Below are 21,644 nucleotides of genomic sequence, written 5' to 3' on the forward strand. Positions count from 1 at the left end.
TTCTGTCTTTTGTGCTATTGTTGTTAAATATTTTCTTCTAGAAATGTTAACTATTTTCCCCTGGAAAGGGCTGTAATTCTAGCAGACATGAAGTAGTAGAACAGGGACAAACAGATAAAGCAATGGAATAAAGATCAACTGACAAGCTATATAATCTCTCAGGATCTATTTCTTTATCTGCCAAAAAAGATTGTTATGAGGACTAAATGCATTTAAGAATAATTTATGTAGGACCTGAATCTCAGTAAATGTTACTTTCCTTTCCCTTCAACAAAATAAATTTTGGGGGCAAGATATTTTTAATTAATAACAATGCAAGTTATACATTATGAAGAAAATAATAGTGAGAAACAAATGAAATACAGACAAACTAAACAGAACTCAAGAAAAATATCAATTCCTACTTATCCCAAACTGCACAGTACAAAGATATTTTTAAATTGAATATAATAAAAATAATCACCAAAATGTCCTTACCTTAACAGACTTGGTACACTGCAGATGTAGTAACATGTCAATAAGGAATTCTGCCCCCAAATAGAATGGTATGACAGAGATACAGAGGAAACTCTCCTGACTAACAGGAGATGTTTTATAAATATCCACTGTTTGTTTGAGAAGTATTTGTAGCTCCTGAGTAAAATTCCAAAAGACCCGACAGCAGTTCTGAAGCAAAGTCCAATAACCGCCACGGTGAGCGAGAACCTAATACAAACACATTCAAAAAAAACTTCTAAGTTCCAAAAGTTACATATATCTTAACAACTTGATCTTTCTGAAAATATTACATATCAGTAATAAAAAAAAAATTAACCACTTATATGCGCTAGACACTGGGTTAAGACATTTATTTGCATTATCTCATTTAATTCTAACAACTATAAAATAAGTATGCACTAGTACTCTACCCAATTTACAGATGAGGAAATGAAGACATGGGGCTAACTTGTCCAAGGTCATGTATCTACCAAGTGATGAGCTCAGATTTACACATCAGTGGTCTCAATCCAAAAATCCCATTGTTCTAAGTGCTAAGGATATAGCAGTGAGCAAGGGAAATTGAGTCTGCCCTCATGCTACTTAAGTTTATTTGAGGAGCCCAATGCTTACAAAGTAGCCAAATAAAAATATAATTGCATGGAATAGTAAATTTTATAAAGAAAACTAAAGCAGAAATGAGTTGGAACCTGAAGGACATGTTGGGAAAGAAGTCTTTCCTGAAGAAGTGACATTCAAGCAGAGACCTCAAAGTCACATGAAGGTGGCAGTCAGGGTATTGGGTGGAAAAGAGCATTTGAGCCTTAGGGAACAGCTAGTGCAAAGGAGGGTAGGTGAAATTGAGGGCCTAAAAGGGAACAGTCTTAGCGCTTTCAGGACTGCAGAGGCAGGAGTGGCAGGGGCTGGAGGAATAGAGTCCCATTATGTGTGCAGGGCCAGCTTTCCCAGACCCTGAAGCAGGCAGCAAGGAGAGCACACACAGTTTGATGCTCACAATCAGAGGGGGTGATCTGGGTTTACTTTATACTTTGTCAAATCATTCTGTCTACTCCATGGAGAATATGGCAATGCTAAGTCTTCCTCTCTTATCTATTCCTTTCTTATCTAGAAAGTCTTCCTTTCTTATCTAGAAAGAATAGATTTCCCTTCACTTCTTGAGACATTTGATGTATATGCCCTTCCTCCTATGAGAAAAAAATTGATATCTTTATAGCTAATTATTACAATCTAGGTTTTAATAATCTATCATGTATTATTTTAAAAGAAAAAAAGAAAAGAAAGCATTTAAGAGGAGACACAAATGGCAGGAGGAAGCAGGAGGTTGGAGCCGGAGCCAGGATTTCCTGTAACCTGCACTAGAGGAAAGCGAGAGCTCTGTGGTACCCCAAAGAGAGATCAAGACTCTAGAGAGGAACCTCTGGCATCCTGAGAGAACCCCACACCTGCAGAAAGATGCATGCACAGTCACAGAACTGCACAGACAGGGACAAAGATCCCCTAGGCTCTTGGTGGGTGAAGAATGGACGACAGATGATTAAAGGTGTCCACCCTCTCTCCCTGACAACTTAATGCATGCCTCAGTATCAGTCACACCTAAAAGTGACTGAGGCTAAATCCAGCAAGATGAGGTCTTAAAGTCAAAACTGAAAATATGTATAGTAAATAAATAAATTCAGTATATCATGCATGCCCAAGTTGATGGGCTGAGATTTATGTCCACTACGTTAGCAAATCAAAAGGACTGCATTACCATTGCTTTCCTGCAATATGAAAAGACTTTCAGAAAATGATCCAATAGACTCGAAGTTCCTCGATCCTTTTCTTTAGTACTAAGACCTGATGGAGAGTCTGAGCTGTAAATAGTGTGTGTCTTTGGCATATTCTCGTCAGCCGTTTTGGAATTAGCAAATGCAGAAAATTCGTCAGCATCTACAGCACAAAAATTAGATATAACATGATTGAAAACATAGAATTAAGTTCCAGAGAACACAACAGGTGATAAGCATAAAATCATAAAAAGAGTAATTCAGATAACAAATGATACATAAATCTGGAGAAAGGACAAGATCATCACAGACACAATGAACCAAGGAAAGTTCCTAGAAATGGAAGCACTTAGATCTATTATTTAGCCATCTGGGAAAATACAGGGAGTATGTCAGACAAAGGCAATGGTGGAAGGAACGATACAGGAGTGGGAATGTACATGCTTTTCAAAGGGAATCGTGACAGGATCCCTTTGTTTCTTAATTTCCTCCGGAATAGGCCACGCCCATGACACATCAGAAAATGAGTAGCACCCTCTAAAGTCAATGCAGCAACTTTGGCCACTCATTCCCTCTGCTGGGTAGCATAAAAACCGGAAGATTTCTCCTGCCACAAACCTTCTCTTAGAACTCTACATTAGATAGTAAGGATAAATAGCGAAATATTCTAATGCCAATTTCTAAAAAAAAAAGAAACTCAGGAAGCCATATACAAAAACAAAACTTTTTATGTCTATGAAATTTACTTTCAAATACTTCTATATACACTTAGTATGATGTGCAGGTGACAGTTCAACCTAATCTAATTTCTACAAGTCATTAGAAAGCACGCCGAGGACCTCAAACATGAATCAATTCTCCTGGGCCAGTTACCGAACTTACCCCGAGAACCCTGATCAGCAATAAGTTATATAGCACTTTAAATGTCACTATTAAATATCTATATAAGTGGGTTTGTAATAGCATAAAGATATTAAAAATAATTTTTTATTTGCAAAGTAGTGGTATTTAAGATAGATTACTGGTTAGTTTAGCCTTTTCCCCTTTGCAGGAAAGGGGTATAAAACTTAGTCAAGTCTGGCAGACTGCAGTCATCAGATTAAGGACACTGTTCACCTGCATGTCTCCACCTTCCAGAGACCCCATGACCTGACCAGATAACAACACTTCTAGATCCTGCAGCAAATTATTATTGCATTCATCTTGGAGTGAACTTTCACAGAGGTGCTAGTTGGAGATCCTAGTGCAAGAGTGGATTACCCTGAATATAAAATCAGCTAGTATGACTGTTTTCATGTCACTTGTATCAGCAGATTTGATGGAATTTGATTTAAAACTTACCTTCATGAAAATACAATACCTGGCAGCAAGTCTTTACCTATCTTGAACCACTAGAGGCTACTAACATTTAACAAAAGAACATTATGTTCTACAGAATGGCTAAATTGGTTTAGGTTGGAACAACTACATAGATATTTCCAAATATATGTGGTAATACCATAAAAATGTAGAAGATTGTTTTAAAATAGAGCAAATTAGAATTTCCTACAAAATATCAAAACCCAACTAAATTACTGGGTCTTTAGAAAATGGTATGTGTGTTGTGTTAATGAATAAAAATCTAGAGGCAATTTGATAGTAAATTAATATATTTATTTTACCTGGTGATAAGTTGGTCTTTCGTTTTTTAACTGTAAGAAGTAAATCAAGCATTGCTTTATAATTTTCTATAGTCAATTTTGCTGTCGGTAATACTGTTCCTGAATTATAGAGTGAGAATATACTAGGATCACATGATCGGAAACTGCAAGGGGGGAAAATCACATTAAAAACAATATAAGCAAAATTGAATTAAATCTATCAAATGCAATCAAGGTCTACATTTAAAAACATCTGTAAGTGAATGCTCCCAAATTTTGGATCATAAAGTATTTGGCACTTAATCAAGGCGAACATTTTCCCTTTTAACTTTTAAATTTACACAATGTAACTTTGCTCTTAGGAATTTTACCCATTTTCCTAATGGGAAATCTATACCCATTTCCCTGAAAAGGCCTTTGAAAATGGGAATAAAAATAAATCTGAACTCACTCCATGAGCTCTGAAACAATAATTTATGTCAATTTAAAACCACCTGACTTACACAAACCTCAATGAAGAAGGGTACAATATAGAGCAATGGGTCCATAATTAATGCCAATTAAAAAAGAAAGGTCTAAGCAGTAAACAATCTTCTGCTAAAAACAAACAAACATTGAGTGTATATGAACAGTTTTAACAAAGTCAATGTTAGCACCAAGTTACCCTGACATGAATTTGGTCACTGCCTCATCATGCATCAGTCATCATTCATGAGTGGAAGTTTGGAGACTCCACCATGTTTGGAAAACAATCCGGAAACCCTTCTGATCTGAACTATTTTCACTGTCATGGCCCCATGAATGGGTCACTTCTTCAAAAGCCTTTCCTGTTGGTCAGACAAGCTAACTGCTTCCTGAATTCAGATCTGGTCTAGCAGACAAAGGAAAGGGAGCTATCTGGAAATGTCTTTGCGAAGGCTTCATCTGGCAGAACTGAATTCTGCAGAAACAGAAACTGGAACCAAGTTCTCTTGGATTTCAACCTGCGTTTTTTTTCACTGCATTATTGAAATAAATATCCTCTTAATTCACACCCATCTTCAGCTCTTTCTTCCTTCCAATCCATTTGCTACGTTGCTACCAGAGACATTGTTTACCCTGGCCCTGCTCAAAACCCCTCAATAACAGTGATTTCCAACTGGTATGCCTTGGCACACTGGTGTGCCATGAAAGGATTTTAGTTGTGTCATGAAAAATTTTTAAGGATCATTAATTGATTTTCAAAAGAAGCTCAAAGCACAGTTAGTATATTTTCTTTTACTCCTTTTTTAAAATTTTGATCAACATAATTCAAGTATGCAGTGGAAGTTTAACTATAGATTCAGTTGTGCCGTGAGATAAAAAAAAGGTTGAACAACACTGTTCTACTATACATAAAATAAAGCTCAGATTTAACAGCCATGAAAGACCCTCCATGATCCGGTACCAACCTACTTTTCTAATTATTTTATACCACTCCCTTTCATATTCCCTAGATTCTGGCCAGACTGTGGTTCTCATCCTCTGTTTACTATCTGGGCTTGGACTCATGTTCTTTCAACTATGTAGACTGTCTATTTCCCCATCTGTATGTTTCTAAACACGACTATCCATCAAGACCCATGAAATCTTTCCTGTTAGTCCCACCCAGAGAAAACTCTCCTTCCAGGAACAAAGAAGACTCACTGTGCTCTTTACCTTCTATTGTTAACTATATTTATTTATGAGCATTTGTAACTTATCCTACCAGACTCTAAGTTGTATATCCTGTTCATCTTTGCATACGTCTTGCTCCTGAGCTCAGTGCTTTGTATATAACAGGTACTCAACAAGTATTTTTTTAAATGAATGACTCTGTCTATAGCATCCTTTTAATGGTTACAGAGCATTCCGTATTATGTACACATCTATTTTATCTCCTATAGTATTTAGTCAAAGAAACTCAATAATAATTTAAAAATGCCTGCTGAACTAATGATAGCAAGTTTACACTGTATGAGAAAATGTTTTCTCTGTTTATAGACACTTAAATTATACCTCTAAATGAATAGAGCTTTGCCCAATGTTTACCAATATCCATAGTTATTATATGACTCATCTTAAATGTATCTTGGAGTTACACTTTATCCTTGCACTGAAAGCTAGATTGAAAAACTTATTCAGATTTTTACAAACTATACTTCATAAGAACTTATATCCAGACTTGTTTAGGAAATATCCTTAAATAAAAACTTAAGGAATATATCAGCGACCAGTATAGAGGCACTCCGCAAACCTCTTTAAGGGGTTAAGAGTATGGTAGCTCTGAAAAAACAAATACAATCCAGTTCATGAAACTAAAATCATTATCATTCGTTGATAATATACTATACCTGAACATCATGTGGGAAATGCCATATTTCATTTTCATACGCTCTCCCAGCTTTTGTAAAAGCAAGTGAAAGTGTGCGATTGCCAGATACAGGTTCATCTGTGCTTTCCAGGGCATCTCCTCAAGAAATACCTGATGGAATCTCCTTCTTCTAATGTAATTTAATATCAGAGGATTCAAGCGATCTAGCAGGTATCGATGTGCAACTTTTCTAACATCAGCTCTCTTATTTCTGCCAAGAAAGGAAGAAGTTTTGAAATGGCACAAAAATGTACACATCTTTAATAAAGAAGAATGGTTCTAATTTGTACAAAATACATCAAGAAATCATTTGACTGCCCTTGTGTAAATTTTCTGGCTTACCTGTCATTTCCTCAGTGTGAAAATGTGAAATAGGGTAGTAAAGAAAGCACAAGGATGGACACCAGAGACAAAAACTCCAATTGCCTTCAACTCTCTTTGACATTCTTTTCCATAACCAAAGGCTGCTAAGATTAGACAACTATGGTATAATGTTCACGTGCATCAACTGACTTCAATATGAAATAAGAAAATCTTTTCTCTGTATTGGTCCTTAAGGAAAAAAATTCAGCAAAATTTTGTCTAACATTAGACTCTAGAGGAAATAAAACCTCAGTCAACAATAGTGAAATGACTTTGTAAATGCATATTCAAAATGGTCTAGAAAAAAATGACATGCAAATTTTAGCTAACAGTTCAGATTTCAAATACAGCATACATTCAAGTTTTAAAAAATCATTCCTATCAAAACTTAAAGTAGTCCAACTTGTCACAGAGTTACAGAGTTGTTTACAGAGCATAACTTCATGTCTTTAAGACACAATTAATTTTTTTGTACCCCTGGCAATGTTGCTGCCCCACTGGTCACTACCATTCTACCTGATTTATATAGTTCACTTATATAACTATTGATCTAATGCTGAATCAACATACATACACACAGAAAAAGAAGGATTGAAGGAAGGAGGGAAGGCAGATAAATGTTGTAAGAGAAGAACAGACATTGCGAAGAAGAGAGGGAGTGAGGAAGCTTCCTTTTTGTATGTAGTGTTTACATATCATTCTGTTCCAAATACTTTGTACTTTGTTGATCATTTCCTCTTAATTCAAGGTTCTGGGGCTTTTGTTGTTTGCTTGTTTTCAGTGATTTGCTATTTGGTTTCTCAACAAAAGTGAGAAATTGTATAATAATAATTGTATCTTCAAAGTTCAAACTATAATTTTCAAAATAAAAATCAATCTTGTCCTTGTGTGAGGAGATCAATTCTCCTCGAAAGGCCAGAAAGAATCAATGAATCAGCTGCATATCCCCTGCTGCTGGGAGTGAAATGGTTAGGGAGACTGGGGAGAGGCTAGGTTTCCTCCAGGTATCGTGACAAAGTTATGACAGGCTCCAAGAGGCTTGGAAAGGAGTTCACAGCCCACAGAGAGTAGAGAAGGCTTATCCTTCTATCCAACAAGGAGATCTGCGTCTCCATGAGCAACTGATCTGAAAAGACCCACCAAAGAGAAAGCCTGGAAACTCAATAAGGAAAATCTGCAGAAATTCTCAATGAGATGGAACCATAAAAGCAAGATAAAAACCTGAATTTAAAAAATATTAAGGAATCCTAAAACTACCTTCTATTTGATAAGTTCTAGCTTATGGAAATGAGCTCAAAGTTTGACATTAATGGAATCAGGCAAAAGAGTTATAATTAGGAAAGAGAAAGCAATGGAAAGTACCTTGTGGTTCTGAATTGACATTGGAGGTATTAGAATGATTTTAAATAGATGTAGAGATATTTGTATATCTATGTTTAGATAGATATAGATTTGGAGGGAGAGATAGATAGATTTATGTGAACAATTCTATTTCCTATCTCTGTCTGTTTAGAGGGCCTGGAAAGCAAATCCAAATAGCCACCAATATCCCCCACAACTTAGAGTCTACACACCAATTATCACTAAAAGGAATCAACTGATTCCAGGGCTGTCCAGAGCAGGTACAAGAGGAATGTCTGGTGATAAGTAAGAAGGAGCTTAAAAAAATGACAGGAACATATCAAAAAACTAAAGAGCCATTCTGAAAGAGTTCCTGCTGGTCAAATATAGAATAATTTGAGAATCTAGATAAATGATAAATAACGTTAATTTGATAAAGGGTGTCTATAAAAACAAACCAACCACAAACCCCATTCTTATTGATAAATGACAAAGATGCCCACTAACATCATTCTTTTAAGCACGATATTGTGGGCCCCACCAGACAATAAGGAAGAAAATGGGTATAATTATTATAAAGGAAGAAATAAAATGGTCATTATTCATAAACAATACAATTAATTTTTTTTAATTTTTCATAAACTTTAAAATGTAAACATAAGAGCTACAAATTGGGAGAAGCATTAGCACCCAAACTTCTAAAAATAAACAAGAAAACACAAGTTTTAAAATGTTGGAAAAGATATAATTAGCAGTCTTCAAAACAGAAAACTCTCACGGCCTAAAAAACATATGAAAAGATGCCTGACGTCATTAGGAGTCAAAGACATTAAAATTAAGGGAAACAATGAGATAAAATTTCATACCCCATTAGTTCACAAAACTTAAAAAATTTGATAAAAATATAAAGTATCAGTGAAAACACTGAATAATAAAATTTCCCATTCTGAGGGTTGTTTGCTTGCTTTACTTACTGTGTTCTTGGCTGTGCAGAAGCTTTTTAGTTTGATCAAGTCCCGGTAGTGTATTTTTGAAGCTGCTTCAATTGCCCGGGGGGTCCTCCTCATAAAATACTCACCCAGACCGATTTCTTCAAGGGTTTTCCCTGTACTCTCCTCTAGTATTTTTATAGTTTCATGTCTTAAGTTTAAATCTTTGATCCAGTGAGAGTCTATCTTAGTTAATGGTGAAAGGTGTGGGTCCAGTTTCAGTCTTCTACAGGTTGCCAGCCAGTTCACCCAGCACCATTTGTTAAATAGGGAATCTTTTCCCCACTGAATGTATGTCTCCGACAAAAGTTTAATAACCAGAATCCACAGAGAACTCAAACGCATTAGCAAGAATAGAACAAGGGATCCCATCACAGGCTGGGCAAGGGATTTGAAGAAAAACTTCTCTGAAGAAGACAGGCGCATGGCCTTCAGACATATGAAAAAATGCTCATCATCTTTAATCATCAGAGAAATGGAAATCAAAACTACTTTGAGATATCATCTAACTCCAGTGAGACAAGCCTATATCACAAAATCCCAAGACCAGAGATGATGGCACGGATGTGGAGAAAAGGGAACACTTTTGCACTGCTGGTGGGAATGCAAATTAATACATTCCTTTTGGAAAGAGATACGGAGAACACTCAGAGATCTAAAAATATATCTGCCATTCAATCCTGTAATCCCTCTACTGGGCATATACCCAGAAGACCAAAAATCACATCATAACAAAGATATTTGTACCAGAATGTTTATTGCAGCCCAATTCATAATTGCTAAGTCATGGAAGAAGCCCAAGTGCCCATCGATCCACGAATGGATTAATAAATTGTGGTATATGTACACCATGGAATATTATGCAGCCTTAAAGAAAGATGGAGACTTTACCTCTTTCATGTTTACATGGATGGAGCTGGAACATATTCTTCTTAGTAAAGTATCTCAAGAATGGAAGAAAAAGTACCCAATGTACTCAGCCCTACTATGAAACTAATTTAGGGTTTTCACATGAAAGCTATAACCCAGTTACAACCTAAGAATAGGGGGAAGGGGGAAAGGGAGGGGAGAGTGGGAGGAGGTGGGTAGAGGGAAGAGGATTGGTGGGATTACACCAGTGGTGCATCTTACAAGGATATATGTGAAACTTGGTAAACGGTCTGTGAAGCTAGTTAATGATGCCCTATGATTATATCAATGTACACAGCTATGATTTAATAAAAAAAATAAATAAATAAAATAAAATGTCAATATCCTGAAAGACAAAAAAATAAATAAATAAAAATAAATTAAAAAAAATAAAATTTCCCACAACATTGTTAAAAATTTAAGAGCAATTTAGCAATATGTAGTAATATTAAAGATGTTCATATCTTGGAAACTACACGCCTATGTATTTACCTTACAGAAAGTCTCACATATGTGTAAAGAAATAAGTACAAGAATGTTCTTTGCAGCATTGTTTACAGTAATGAAAAATGGAAACAATTTAAAGGTCCATTTACAGGAGACAATAAATGTGTTTTAAATTTATTATGCTATGTGTATTATATATTATATAATATATGCATAAAAATATATATTTGTATATTATTTATATTTATATTATATATGCTATAGTATAAATTATTTATAGATTATTTATTGTGTATATAAATATTAATATATACTATAATATAATTTATTATTAAATTGTTACATTTATTTAGTATCAATATTTATTTAAGATGTAATGAAATACCAAATAGCAGTGAAATGAATGAACTAAACATGAATAACCACCATAAAACATACCGCAACCATAATATTAAAGGGGGAGAAAAGCAAATTTCCAAAGAAAATTATAAAAAATAATAGCATACATTATTTGGGAGCATATACATGTATAATTGACATATAGAGTCACTCACCAGCATGACAAAAGCCACATTTGGAGATAGTACTATTTGTGGGATGGGGGGACTGAAACGCATTCCAGGGGAGGTACATAGGGATCTCAACTGTATTTGAAAGTTTTTACATGTTTTGTTTGGTTTGGTTTTTGTTTTAGGGTTTTTTTTGGTTTGCTTTGGTTTTTGTTTTAGGGGGGTTTTGTTGTTTGTTTTTTGAGTTTGATTTTTGTTTTAGGGGGGTTTTTTTTGTTTGTTTGTTCATTTGTTTGTTTTTGAGATAGAGTCTCACTCTGTTGCTCTGGGTAGAGTGCCAAGGCACCATCAAAGCTCATACCAACCTCAAATTATTGGGCTCAAGAGATCTTCTTGTCTCAGCCTCCTGAGTACCTGAGACTACAGGTGTGCGCCACTACACCAGGCTAGTTTTTTTCTATTTTTAGTAGAGATGGGGTCTCTCTCTTGCTCAGGCTGGTCTCAAATTCCTGAGCTCATGGAATCCACCCACCTCAGCCTCCCAGAGTGCTGGGATTACAGGAGAGAGCCACCATTCCCAGCCAGATTTTACATGTTAATGTGCATATTGGGTACATGAATATTAGTTATGTTGTTTTCTACACTCATCCAAAATGTCATAATTTAAATGAAGAAAATGTAGGAATAATCAAAGACAGAGTAGGCAACGAAAACAAAAAGAAAGCAAAAGTGGTTCAATTAATGTGGTGCAAATTAAGCTCAAAATCACTAAACAAGTAAAGAAAGACATTAAGTAATAAAGGTAAGGCATGTGAGGAATGTGTAAGAATTAAAAATGTGGGGAGGCGGAGCAAGATGGCAGCCGAGTAACAGCTTCCTTGCATCTAGGCACCATGAGTCTGGGGATATAGGACGCCAGGCATCTCTGGCTGGTGGGATTTGCCTATCATCACCCTTGAGAGGATACAGGGAGTCAGCGAGAGACTTCTGGACCCCAAGAGGAGGACTAAAGCAGTCGAAAGCCGCCAAGTGGTCGCGTGTGTTCAATCCGTCTAAACCTGCCCGCAATTGTAAGTTCAGTAGCAGCGAGACTGCAAACCAGAAAGGCCTTACCTGTGAACTGTTTTGGTGTCTTTGGACTTGGCACTCAGCTGAACTGCCTTGGGGAGAGCCTGAGCGGGAGTGCGGAGAACTTTGGCCTTTGTCTGGGGCCCAGGTCTGAGCCGCTGAGCCGGACAGAGCTAATAGCTTTTGGCTCTGGGTCACAGGCAGACATTGTGAGTGATCTGCCCCAGCAAGCTCCGCCCTCAGGGTCGCAGAGCTGGAATTGGGTGGGAGCTGGTAACCCAGCGACCAAGTAGCCTACGGGCGGGGTCTGAGCCGCCTTGCAGCCCTAACCCTCGGGGGCAGAGGGAGACCAGTTTTGACAAACAGGGTAAGTGGATAGCCACTTCAGCAGTGATTCCAGCGACAAGCACTTCCCTGAAAAAGCTTCTGCTCAGTAAGTGAACAAGTTCAAAGTGCCTTTTAAGTGGGCTGAAGAGAGATTTAGGGTGTCTACCTGCTGGGGTTTGAGAAACTAGCAGCCTCAAGTCGTATCAGAACTGTGATTAACATCTCATACCCCAGAAGACCACGTGTTGCCCAGAAAATACTCAATAACATATTCATACTGCTTTGTTTTTGGTTGTGTTTTTTTTTTTTTTTTTGGTTTGGTTGTTTTTTTTGTTTATTTTGATGTTGTTGATTGTTGTTTTGTTTTTTAAGTTCAACCTTTTCCATGCAGATCCTTTTTCTTTCTCAATTTTTCTAGTTTAATTATAATTTCCCATTGCTGCCTATTTCAATAATTAGAACTTCATTTTTGTTAGTGTTTCTACCGCTATTATTTGATTTTTCCAGCTAATTTTATCCCGTAAAGTTTTCTGTTTGCTTGTTTTGGTTTGATTTATAGCATTTTTGTTTTCCTCTCTACGTGGTGGAAGTGGGGTACTGTGTCTGATCAGGTTAGCAAAGAGCTGCTGACCTCAAGGGAACCACCCAACTGGGCACCCTAAAGGTGGTTTTTTTTTTAAGGTTGTATCAAAGTACCCTACTGTACACCTATATTGCTCTGTCTCCCTCTTTCTGTGCCTCTCTTCTTTTTGTCAATATTCCTTTTACCCACCCCCTCTCCTTTCTCTATTTTTCTTTTTTTTTTTTCTTATCACTCGGTACTCCTTTCTTTCATCCCTTTTTTGCTCTTAAACCTTCTCACCCTTCTGGTCCTGTAACCCTTAGTCCACAGGCACGAGAACTTAAAGAGCAAGAGGAAGTGAAAGGAAAATTAGGGCAAGGAAACAGATAAAAGAAATCACCCATGAGGAAGAATCAGCAGAAAACTCCAGGCAACATGAAGAACCAGTCCAGAACAACCCCGCCAAGGGACCATGAGGTAGCTACTGCAGAGGATTCCACCTATACAGAAATGTTAGGAATGACAGAAAGGGAATTTAGAATACACATGTTGAAAAAAATGAAAGAAATGATGGAAACAATGAAGGAAACTGCTAATAAAGTGGAAAATAACGAAAAGGAAATCCAAAAACAGAATCAAATAAGAGATGAACAATATGAAGAATATAAAAAGGATATAGCAGAGCTGAAGGAAATGAAACAGTCAATCAGGGAACTTAAAGATGCAATGGAAAGTATCAGCAACAGGTTAGACCATGCAGAAGAAAGAATTTCAGAGGTAGAAGACAAAGTTTTTGAGATAACTCAGATAGTAAAAGAGGCAGAAAAGGAGAGAGAGAAAGCAGAATGTTCACTGTCAGAATTATGGGACTTTATGAAGCGTTCCAACATACGAGTTATAGGAATTCCAGAAGGGGAAGAAGAATGCCCCAGAGGAATGGAAGCCATACTAGAGAATATTAAAAAAGAAAATTTCCCAAATATCACCAAAGATTCTGACACACTGCTTTAAGAGAGATATCGGACCCCAGGTCGCCTCAACTCTAACGGAGCTTCTCCAAGACACATTGTGATGAACCTGTCCAAAGTCAAGACAAAAGAAAAGATTCTGCAAGCTGCCAGGAGTAAGCGCCAGTTGACCTACAGGGGCAAATCCATCAGAGTGACCGCAGACTTCTCTAAGGAAACTTTCCAGGCAAGAAGACAATGGTCATCTACCTTTAATCTACTTAAACAGAACAATTTCCAGCCCAGAATTCTGTACCCTGCTAAGATAAGATTCCAAATTGACGGAGAAATCAAATCGTTTACGGATATACAAACATTGAGGAAATTCGCCACAACAAGACCGGCTCTACAGGAAATACTTCAACCTGTTCTGCACACTGACCACCACAATGGATCAGCAGCAAAGTCAGAACTCAGAAATTAAAGGACAGAACCAAACCTCCACACTGATGCAAAAGATAAAACTAAGCAATAGACTCTCACAAAATAAGATGAACAGAATACTACCACACTTATCAATTATCTCAATAAATGTTAATGGCTTGAATTCCCCACTGAAGAGACATAGATTGGCTGACTGGATTAAAAAACACAAGCCATCCATTTGCTGCCTGCAAGAAACACACCGGGCTTCAAAAGACAAATTAAAGCTCCGAGTCAAGGGTTGGAAGACAATTTTTCAGGCAAATGGAATTCAGAAGAAAAGAGGAGTTGCAATCTTATTTTCAGATACATGTGGATTTAAAGCAACCAAAGTCAAAAAAGACAAAGATGGTCACTTTATATTGGTCAAGGGAAAAATACAACAAGAAGACATTTCAATTCTAAATATCTATGCACCCAATTTAAATGCTCCCAGATTCTTGAAACAGACCTTACTCAGTCTGAGCAATATGATATCTGATAATACCATAACAACAGGGGACCTTAACACTCCTCTTACGGAGCTGGACAGATCTTCTAATCAGAAATTAAACAAGGATATAAGAGACTTAAATGAGACCCTAGAACAACTGTGCTTGATAGACGCATATAGAACACTCCATCCCAAAGATAAAGAATATACATTCTTCTCATCACCCCATGGAACATTCTCCAAAATTGATCATATCCTAGGACACAAAACAAATATCAACAGAATCAAAAGAATTGAAATTTTACCTTGTATCTTCTCAGACCATAAGGCACTAAAGGTGGAACGCAACTCTAATAAAAATGCTCGACCCCACCCAAAGGCATGGAAACTAAACAATCTTCTGTTGAATAACAGATGGGTGCAGGAAGAAATAAAACAGGAAATCATTAACTTCCTTGAGCATAACAACAATGAAGACACAAGCTACCAAAACCTGTGGGATACTGCAAAAGCAGTTTTGAGAGGAAAATTCATCGCTTTAGATGCCTACATTCGAAAAACAGAAAGAGAGCGCATCAACAATCTCACAAGAGATCTTATGGAATTGGAAAAAGGAGAACAATCGAAGCCTAAACTCAGTAGAAGAAAAGAAATATCCAAAATCAAATCAGAGATCAATGAAATTGAAAACAAAAGAATCATTCAGAAAATTAATGAAACAAGGAGTTGGTTTTTTGAAAAAATAAATAAAATAGATAAACCATTGGCCAGACTAACGAGGAATAGAAAAGTAAAATCTCTAGTAACCTCAATCAGAAATGATAAAGGGGAAATAACAACGGATCCCACAGAGATACAAGAGATCATCTCTGAATACTACCAGAAACTCTATGCCCAGAAATTTGACAATGTGAAAGAAATGGAGCAATATTTGGAATCACACCCTCTCCCTAGACTCAGGCAGGAAGAAATAGAGCTCCTGAACAGACCAATTTCAAGCACTGAGATCAGAGAAACAATAAAAAATCTTCCAACCAAAAAATGCCCTGGTCCAGATGGCTTCACTCCAGAATTCTATCAAACCTTCAAGGAAGAGCTTATTCCTGTACTGCAGAAATTATTCCAAAAAACTGAGGAAGAAGGAATCTTCCCCAACACATTCTATGAAGCAAACATCAACCTGATACCAAAACCAGGAAAACACCCAAACAAAAAGGAGAATTTCAGACCAATCTCACACATGAACATAGACGCAAAAATTCTCAACAAAATCCTAGCCAATAGATTACAGCTTATCATCAAAAAAGTCATTCATCATGATCAAGTAGGCTTCATCCCAGGGATGCAAGGCTGGTTTAACATACGCAAGTCTATAAATGTTATCCACCATATTAACAGAGGCAAAAATAAAGATCACATGATCCTCTCAATAGATGCAGAAAAAACATTTGATAAAATCCAGCATCCTTTTCCAATTAGAACACTGAAGAGTATTGGCATAGGTGGCACATTTCTAAAACTGATTGAAGCTATCTATGACAAACCCACAGCCAATATTTTACTGAATGGAGTAAAACTGAAAGCTTTTCCTCTTAGAATTGGAACCAGACAAGGTTGTCCTCTGTCACCTTTACTATTCAACATAGTGCTGGAAGTTCTAGCCAATACAATTAGGCAAGACAAGGAAATAAAGGGAATCCAAATGGGAGCAGAGGAGGTCAAACTCTCCCTCTTTGCTGATGACATGATCTTATACTTAGAGAACCCCAAAGACTCAACCACAACACTCCTAGAAGTCATCAAAAAATACTGTAATGTTTCAGGATATAAAATCAATGTCCACAAGTCAGTAGCCTTTGTGTACACCAATAATAGTCAAGATGAGAAGCTAATTAAGGACACAACTCCCTTCACCATAGTCTCAAAGAAAATGAAATACCTAGGAATATACCTAACGAAGGAGGTGAAGGACCTCTATAAAGAAAACTATGAAATCCTCAGAAAGGAAATAGCAGAGGATATTAACAAATGGAAGAACATACCATGCTCATGGATGGGAAGAATCAACATTGTTAAAATGTCTATACTTCCCAAAGCAATCTACCTCTTCAATGCCATTCCTATCAAAATACCAACATCGTACTTTCAAGATTTGGAAAAAATGATTCTGCGTTTTGTATGGAACCGGAAAAAAACCTGTATAGCTAAGGCAGTTTTCTGTAACAAAAATAAATCTGGGGGCATCAGCATACCAGATTTTAGTATGTACTACAAAGCCATAGTGCTCAAGACACCATGGTACTGGCACAAAAACAGAGACATAGACACTTGGAATCGAATTGAAAACCAAGAAATGAAACTAACATTTTACAACGACCTAATCTTTGATAAACCAAACAAGAACATACCTTGGGGGAAAGACTCCCTATTCAATAAATGGTGTTGGGAGAACTGGATGTCTACATGTAAAAGACTGAAACTGGACCCACAACTTTCTCCACTCACAAAAATTGATCAAGATGGATAAAGGACTTAAACTTAAGGCATGAAACAATAAAAATCCTCCAAGAAAGCATAGGAAAAACACTGGAAGATATTGGCCTGGGGAAAGACTTCATGAAGAAGACTGCCATGGCAATTGCAACAACAACAAAAATAAACAAATGGGACTTCATTAAACTGAAAAGCTTCTGTACAGCTAAGGAGACAATAACCAAAGCAAAGAGACAACCTACACAATGGGAAAGGATATTTGCATATTTTCAATCAGACAAAAGCTTGATAACTAGGATCTATAGAGAACTCAAATTAATCCACATGAAAAAAGCCAACAATCCCTTATATCAATGGGCAAGAGACATGAATAGAACTTTCTCTAAAGACGACAGACGAATGGCTAACAAACACATGAAAAAATGTTCATCATCTCTATATATTAGAGAAATGCAAATCAAAACAACCCTGAGATATCATCTAACCCCAGTGAGAATGGCCCACATCACAAAATCTCAAAACTGCAGATGCTGGCGTGGATGTGGAGAGAAGGGAACACTTTTACACTACTGGTGGGACTGCAAACTAGTACAACCTTTCTGGAAGGAAGTATGGAGAAACCTCAAGGCACTCAAGCTAGACCTCCCATTTGATCCTGCAATCCCATTACTGGGCATCTACCCAGAAGAAAAGAAATACTTTTATCATAAGGACACTTGTACTAGACTGTTTATTGCAGCTCAATTTACAATCGCCAAAATGTGGAAACAGCCTAAATGCCCACCAACCCAGGAATGGATTAACAAGCTGTGGTATATGTATACCATGGAATACTATTCAGCCATTAAAAAAAATGGAGACTTTACATCCTTCATATTAACCTGGATGGACGTGGAAGACATTATTCTTAGTAAAGCATCACAAGAATGGAGAAGCATGAATCCTATGTACTCAATTTTGATATGAGGACAATTAATGACAATTATGGTTATGGGGGGGGACAGAAAGAGGGAAGGAGGGAGGTGGGTGGGGCCTCAGTGTATGTCACACTTTATGGGGGCAAGACATGATTGCAAGAGGGACTTTACCTAACAATTGCAATCAGTGTAACCTGGCTTATTGTACCCTCAATGAATCCCCAACAATAAAAATAAATAAATAAATGTGAAGTTCGGATGAAAAAAAAAAAAAGAATTAAAAATGTGTACTAATGAAAGCAGAAGCTAATCATTTTACCACAGTAAGTTTTATCATCAAGAACATTAGGTCCACTAATAATTAAAAGTAATTTGACAATTTGTTCTCCTGACCTTCCCATCTGAATCACTGCCCCTACCACTGCCTAACAAGCCAGCCACACAACAGCATATCACTCTTCTCATATGCTTAATAAAATTTACCAAAATTTTAAACCGTCTTTCTGTGTTCACTTGTTGACTATGCTCCTTTCATTAGTACGTAAGCTGCTTGAAGGTAGTGATTTTAAATTTCTGGTCCACCAGTGCATCCCTAGTACACAAAACAATGACCAACACAAGTAAACTTCCACTGAATTAATTATTAGTTGATACCTTTCATTTTCTGGCATTTCAAAAATAGCTGAATTTTTGGCAAAAAAATCTCGTAGCGTTTCTCTTCTTTTACTTCTTCTGTGTATTATTTCTGCAGTCTTAAAAGAGGAGATAAAAAACATTACAAATTACATTTAAAATTTTAACATCATAGTATAATTTATTCATATTCTAATGCTTATCTATGGACATTGAACTACATTGGTTTCTATATGACTTTCAATTACAATTACTATCAAAAGTGACAGAAGTAATCTTGTACACAAAAAGATCTGATTATAAAAATATCTAATAATTTAAAAATTACATTGTATTGTATAATTATAAAACTATAATTGCTGTTATTTCCTTGTTTCATATTTTAACAAATTACAGTATAGCCAAGCATAACTAGATACACAAATCTCTTAATTTCATTGCCTGAAATTAAAAATTCAGAAAACTTACTTTTCCAAACTCTACTACTGCAGCTTTGAACCTCTTCAAAGGTTTGCTTCCCTTTTTATTCAAGCTACTGTCTCTATATTTTGGTTTTTTTATTCCAAGTAGGGATTCATTTCTCCTAATACAAAAAGACGAAGTCAGTCAAAAGTAGCTGCAAAAATTCGCAAAACTCCCGCCAAAGTAATAAACCTTTAATGAATGTTGTCACTGAAATTAGGCAACCATATTCAACCTGCTTGTGTCACGTACATAAATTAGACAGTGATATCTTTGGTCATCAAGAAATAGCTGGCATCTCAAAAGAGCAAAATGTGAAACACACCATTAAATACAATAAGAAAAGACAGTATTAAAGGCACAAGGTTGGTGGGAATGGAATTGAACTAAAAATAAAGTAACATGAACACTTTCCTTTACAATTCAGGAAAAAACTACATAACAGTGACCCGAGATGAACTACCTTGCTTCCAACATATTTTGGTCCCTTTGGTTCCCTACTGTGCAAGGTCTCAGCCACTGTTGCCTTCTGGATCAGAGGAGCTGAGCATTTAAGGTTCCTGCTAAACTTTTCCCCTTCTCCCAATCACCTACAAGGTTCCTAACTCTTCTTTCTTACAGACTCTAATGGACTGTAGTGGTAATCTGGCATCTTTTCTAAACACTGTAGGTCTCTTACTATTCCTCTATTGATATTTATTGCCTATTCTTCCTGAAATTTATATATTTTCTACAATTTATATTTCCTTTTGTACTTACCTTGCAGGTACAACAAAATGCTTCTAGAACACAATAAATGAGATCTGAAAACTTAAATCAAATAAAATATAGGGTTACATCAAAGTAAGACTAATGAAATGACTGGGTCTGAATGGGTGATTTCAAATAGGTAACCTCAGGGTACATAATAATGTACCAGTGGCTACTGGCCTTTCACTTTAATTTTGATGATGATCCTGGATCCTCTGGTTGGTTGAGATGCAGCAATTCCAAGAACCTCCCAGTTAGTTGACATTCATTTTGGCAAATGTTTTGCTACCTAAACTAGAGAGCTTTGACCAATGACCACCTCTGGGGACTTGGAGATCCATCTTCAGTCACTTAGATCCTGAGATTGATTTCCTTCTATTTTCCAACCAGCTAGGTCTTTCTATGTCCCCCCTCTCCCATTATTACCAGAATGCTTGGCCTAGCTCCTATGTTTTTCCAGAAAGAGATGACAAGGAAAGGAATTTATGGATGTACACACAGCCTACCATCTTTCCAACTGTCAGCATTTTCCTCCATATGCTGCAGGACCTTCATCCACTAAGAAAGATCAAATAGATTAAACTTCTCTCTTTGACCTCTTTACAGCTTTTTATTTTGTCTATGGGATGTATTAATAAATAGTATTGTTAAACTTTTATGTAGTCAATGTTACTAAGCTTTCACTTCATGGCTTATTCATTGTTTTGGTGACTTACATAGTCATGTGGCACTTAACAACAGGGATATTTTCTGAGAAATGTGTTGTTAGCTGACTTTGTTGATGTATGAACATCACAGTGGGTGCTCACACAAGCAGAGATGGTACAGCCTACTACATATCTAGGCTATCCAGTATATGGTCTATTGCTCCTGGGCTAAAAACCTGCACAGCATGTTTGAATACACTAGGCAATTACAACACATTGGTAGGTATTTGTGTATCTAACATATACAAACATAGATAAGGTACAATAAAAACATGGTATTATAATCCAATAGAAATATAAGATTACAATTTATACAAGACCTACCGCCTAACATGGTTGCACTGTTGTCATCTGGTATATGACTATACTAGTGCCTGTTTCTGGCGCAAGTGAATCTCAATGTCTGTCTGCTAATTATTTTCCAAGCACAACTGTTATACTTTATCTGACAATACAAATCCCTCCTTTCACTCTTCTTTATTTTTCAAATAATTTTTATTATTCTAGTCCACTCTACATGAACTAATCCAATTAGAATTTTTATTGGTATGATTGCAAGAGGGACTTTACCTAACAATTGCAATCAGTGTAACTGGCTTATTGTACCCTCAATGAATCCCCAACAATAAAAAAAAAAAAAAAAAAGAATTTTTATTGGAATTGTATTTACCCAAGAAATTAAAGATAACAGAAATCTTTAAAGTGTTCCATCTGCTCATCAAGTAATGTACAATGTCTCTTCATTTATTCAAGCCTTTTTAAAAACATCTCTTAGTCAGGCGGCAACTGGCACTGTGGCGCCGAGGGGAGGTGGCGGGACCAGGACCCAGAGAGGAGCAGCCAGCTAGGTCTTGACTCCACTAATTGGGATTCCTCACGTGGCTTTGAGCTTGGACCTCAGTGCCGAAGCAAATGTAGCTCAGCAACTTGTGACAGAAAGCGTCTACACAACGTCATTTAGATCTCAGTCCCTTGTCACCAAACTTGGCCTGAACCTCTCCCCATCTTGTCTCTGGGTAGATTGCCAAA

The 21,644-nt window shown here is 36.7% G+C and overlaps 1 protein-coding gene across 1 annotated transcript in view; it reads right to left on the minus strand.

The window, feature by feature from the left end:
* The window catches only part of CFAP54 (cilia and flagella associated protein 54), a 339,644-nt gene that overhangs the window by 176,328 nt on the left and 141,672 nt on the right, over positions 1-21,644 (minus strand). The window contains exons 31-36 of the mRNA XM_053586325.1: positions 19,165-19,279; positions 18,718-18,815; positions 6,256-6,486; positions 3,926-4,068; positions 2,249-2,427; positions 478-705 (exon numbers count right to left, since the gene is read on the minus strand). Of these exons, the coding sequence (XP_053442300.1) occupies positions 478-705; positions 2,249-2,427; positions 3,926-4,068; positions 6,256-6,486; positions 18,718-18,815; positions 19,165-19,279 (994 nt within the window). The remainder of the gene's footprint in view (positions 1-477; positions 706-2,248; positions 2,428-3,925; positions 4,069-6,255; positions 6,487-18,717; positions 18,816-19,164; positions 19,280-21,644) is intronic.

The sequence above is a fragment of the Nycticebus coucang genome, chromosome 3, assembly GCF_027406575.1.
Source record: "Nycticebus coucang isolate mNycCou1 chromosome 3, mNycCou1.pri, whole genome shotgun sequence".
In the NCBI taxonomy this organism is placed as follows: domain Eukaryota; kingdom Metazoa; phylum Chordata; class Mammalia; order Primates; family Lorisidae; genus Nycticebus; species Nycticebus coucang.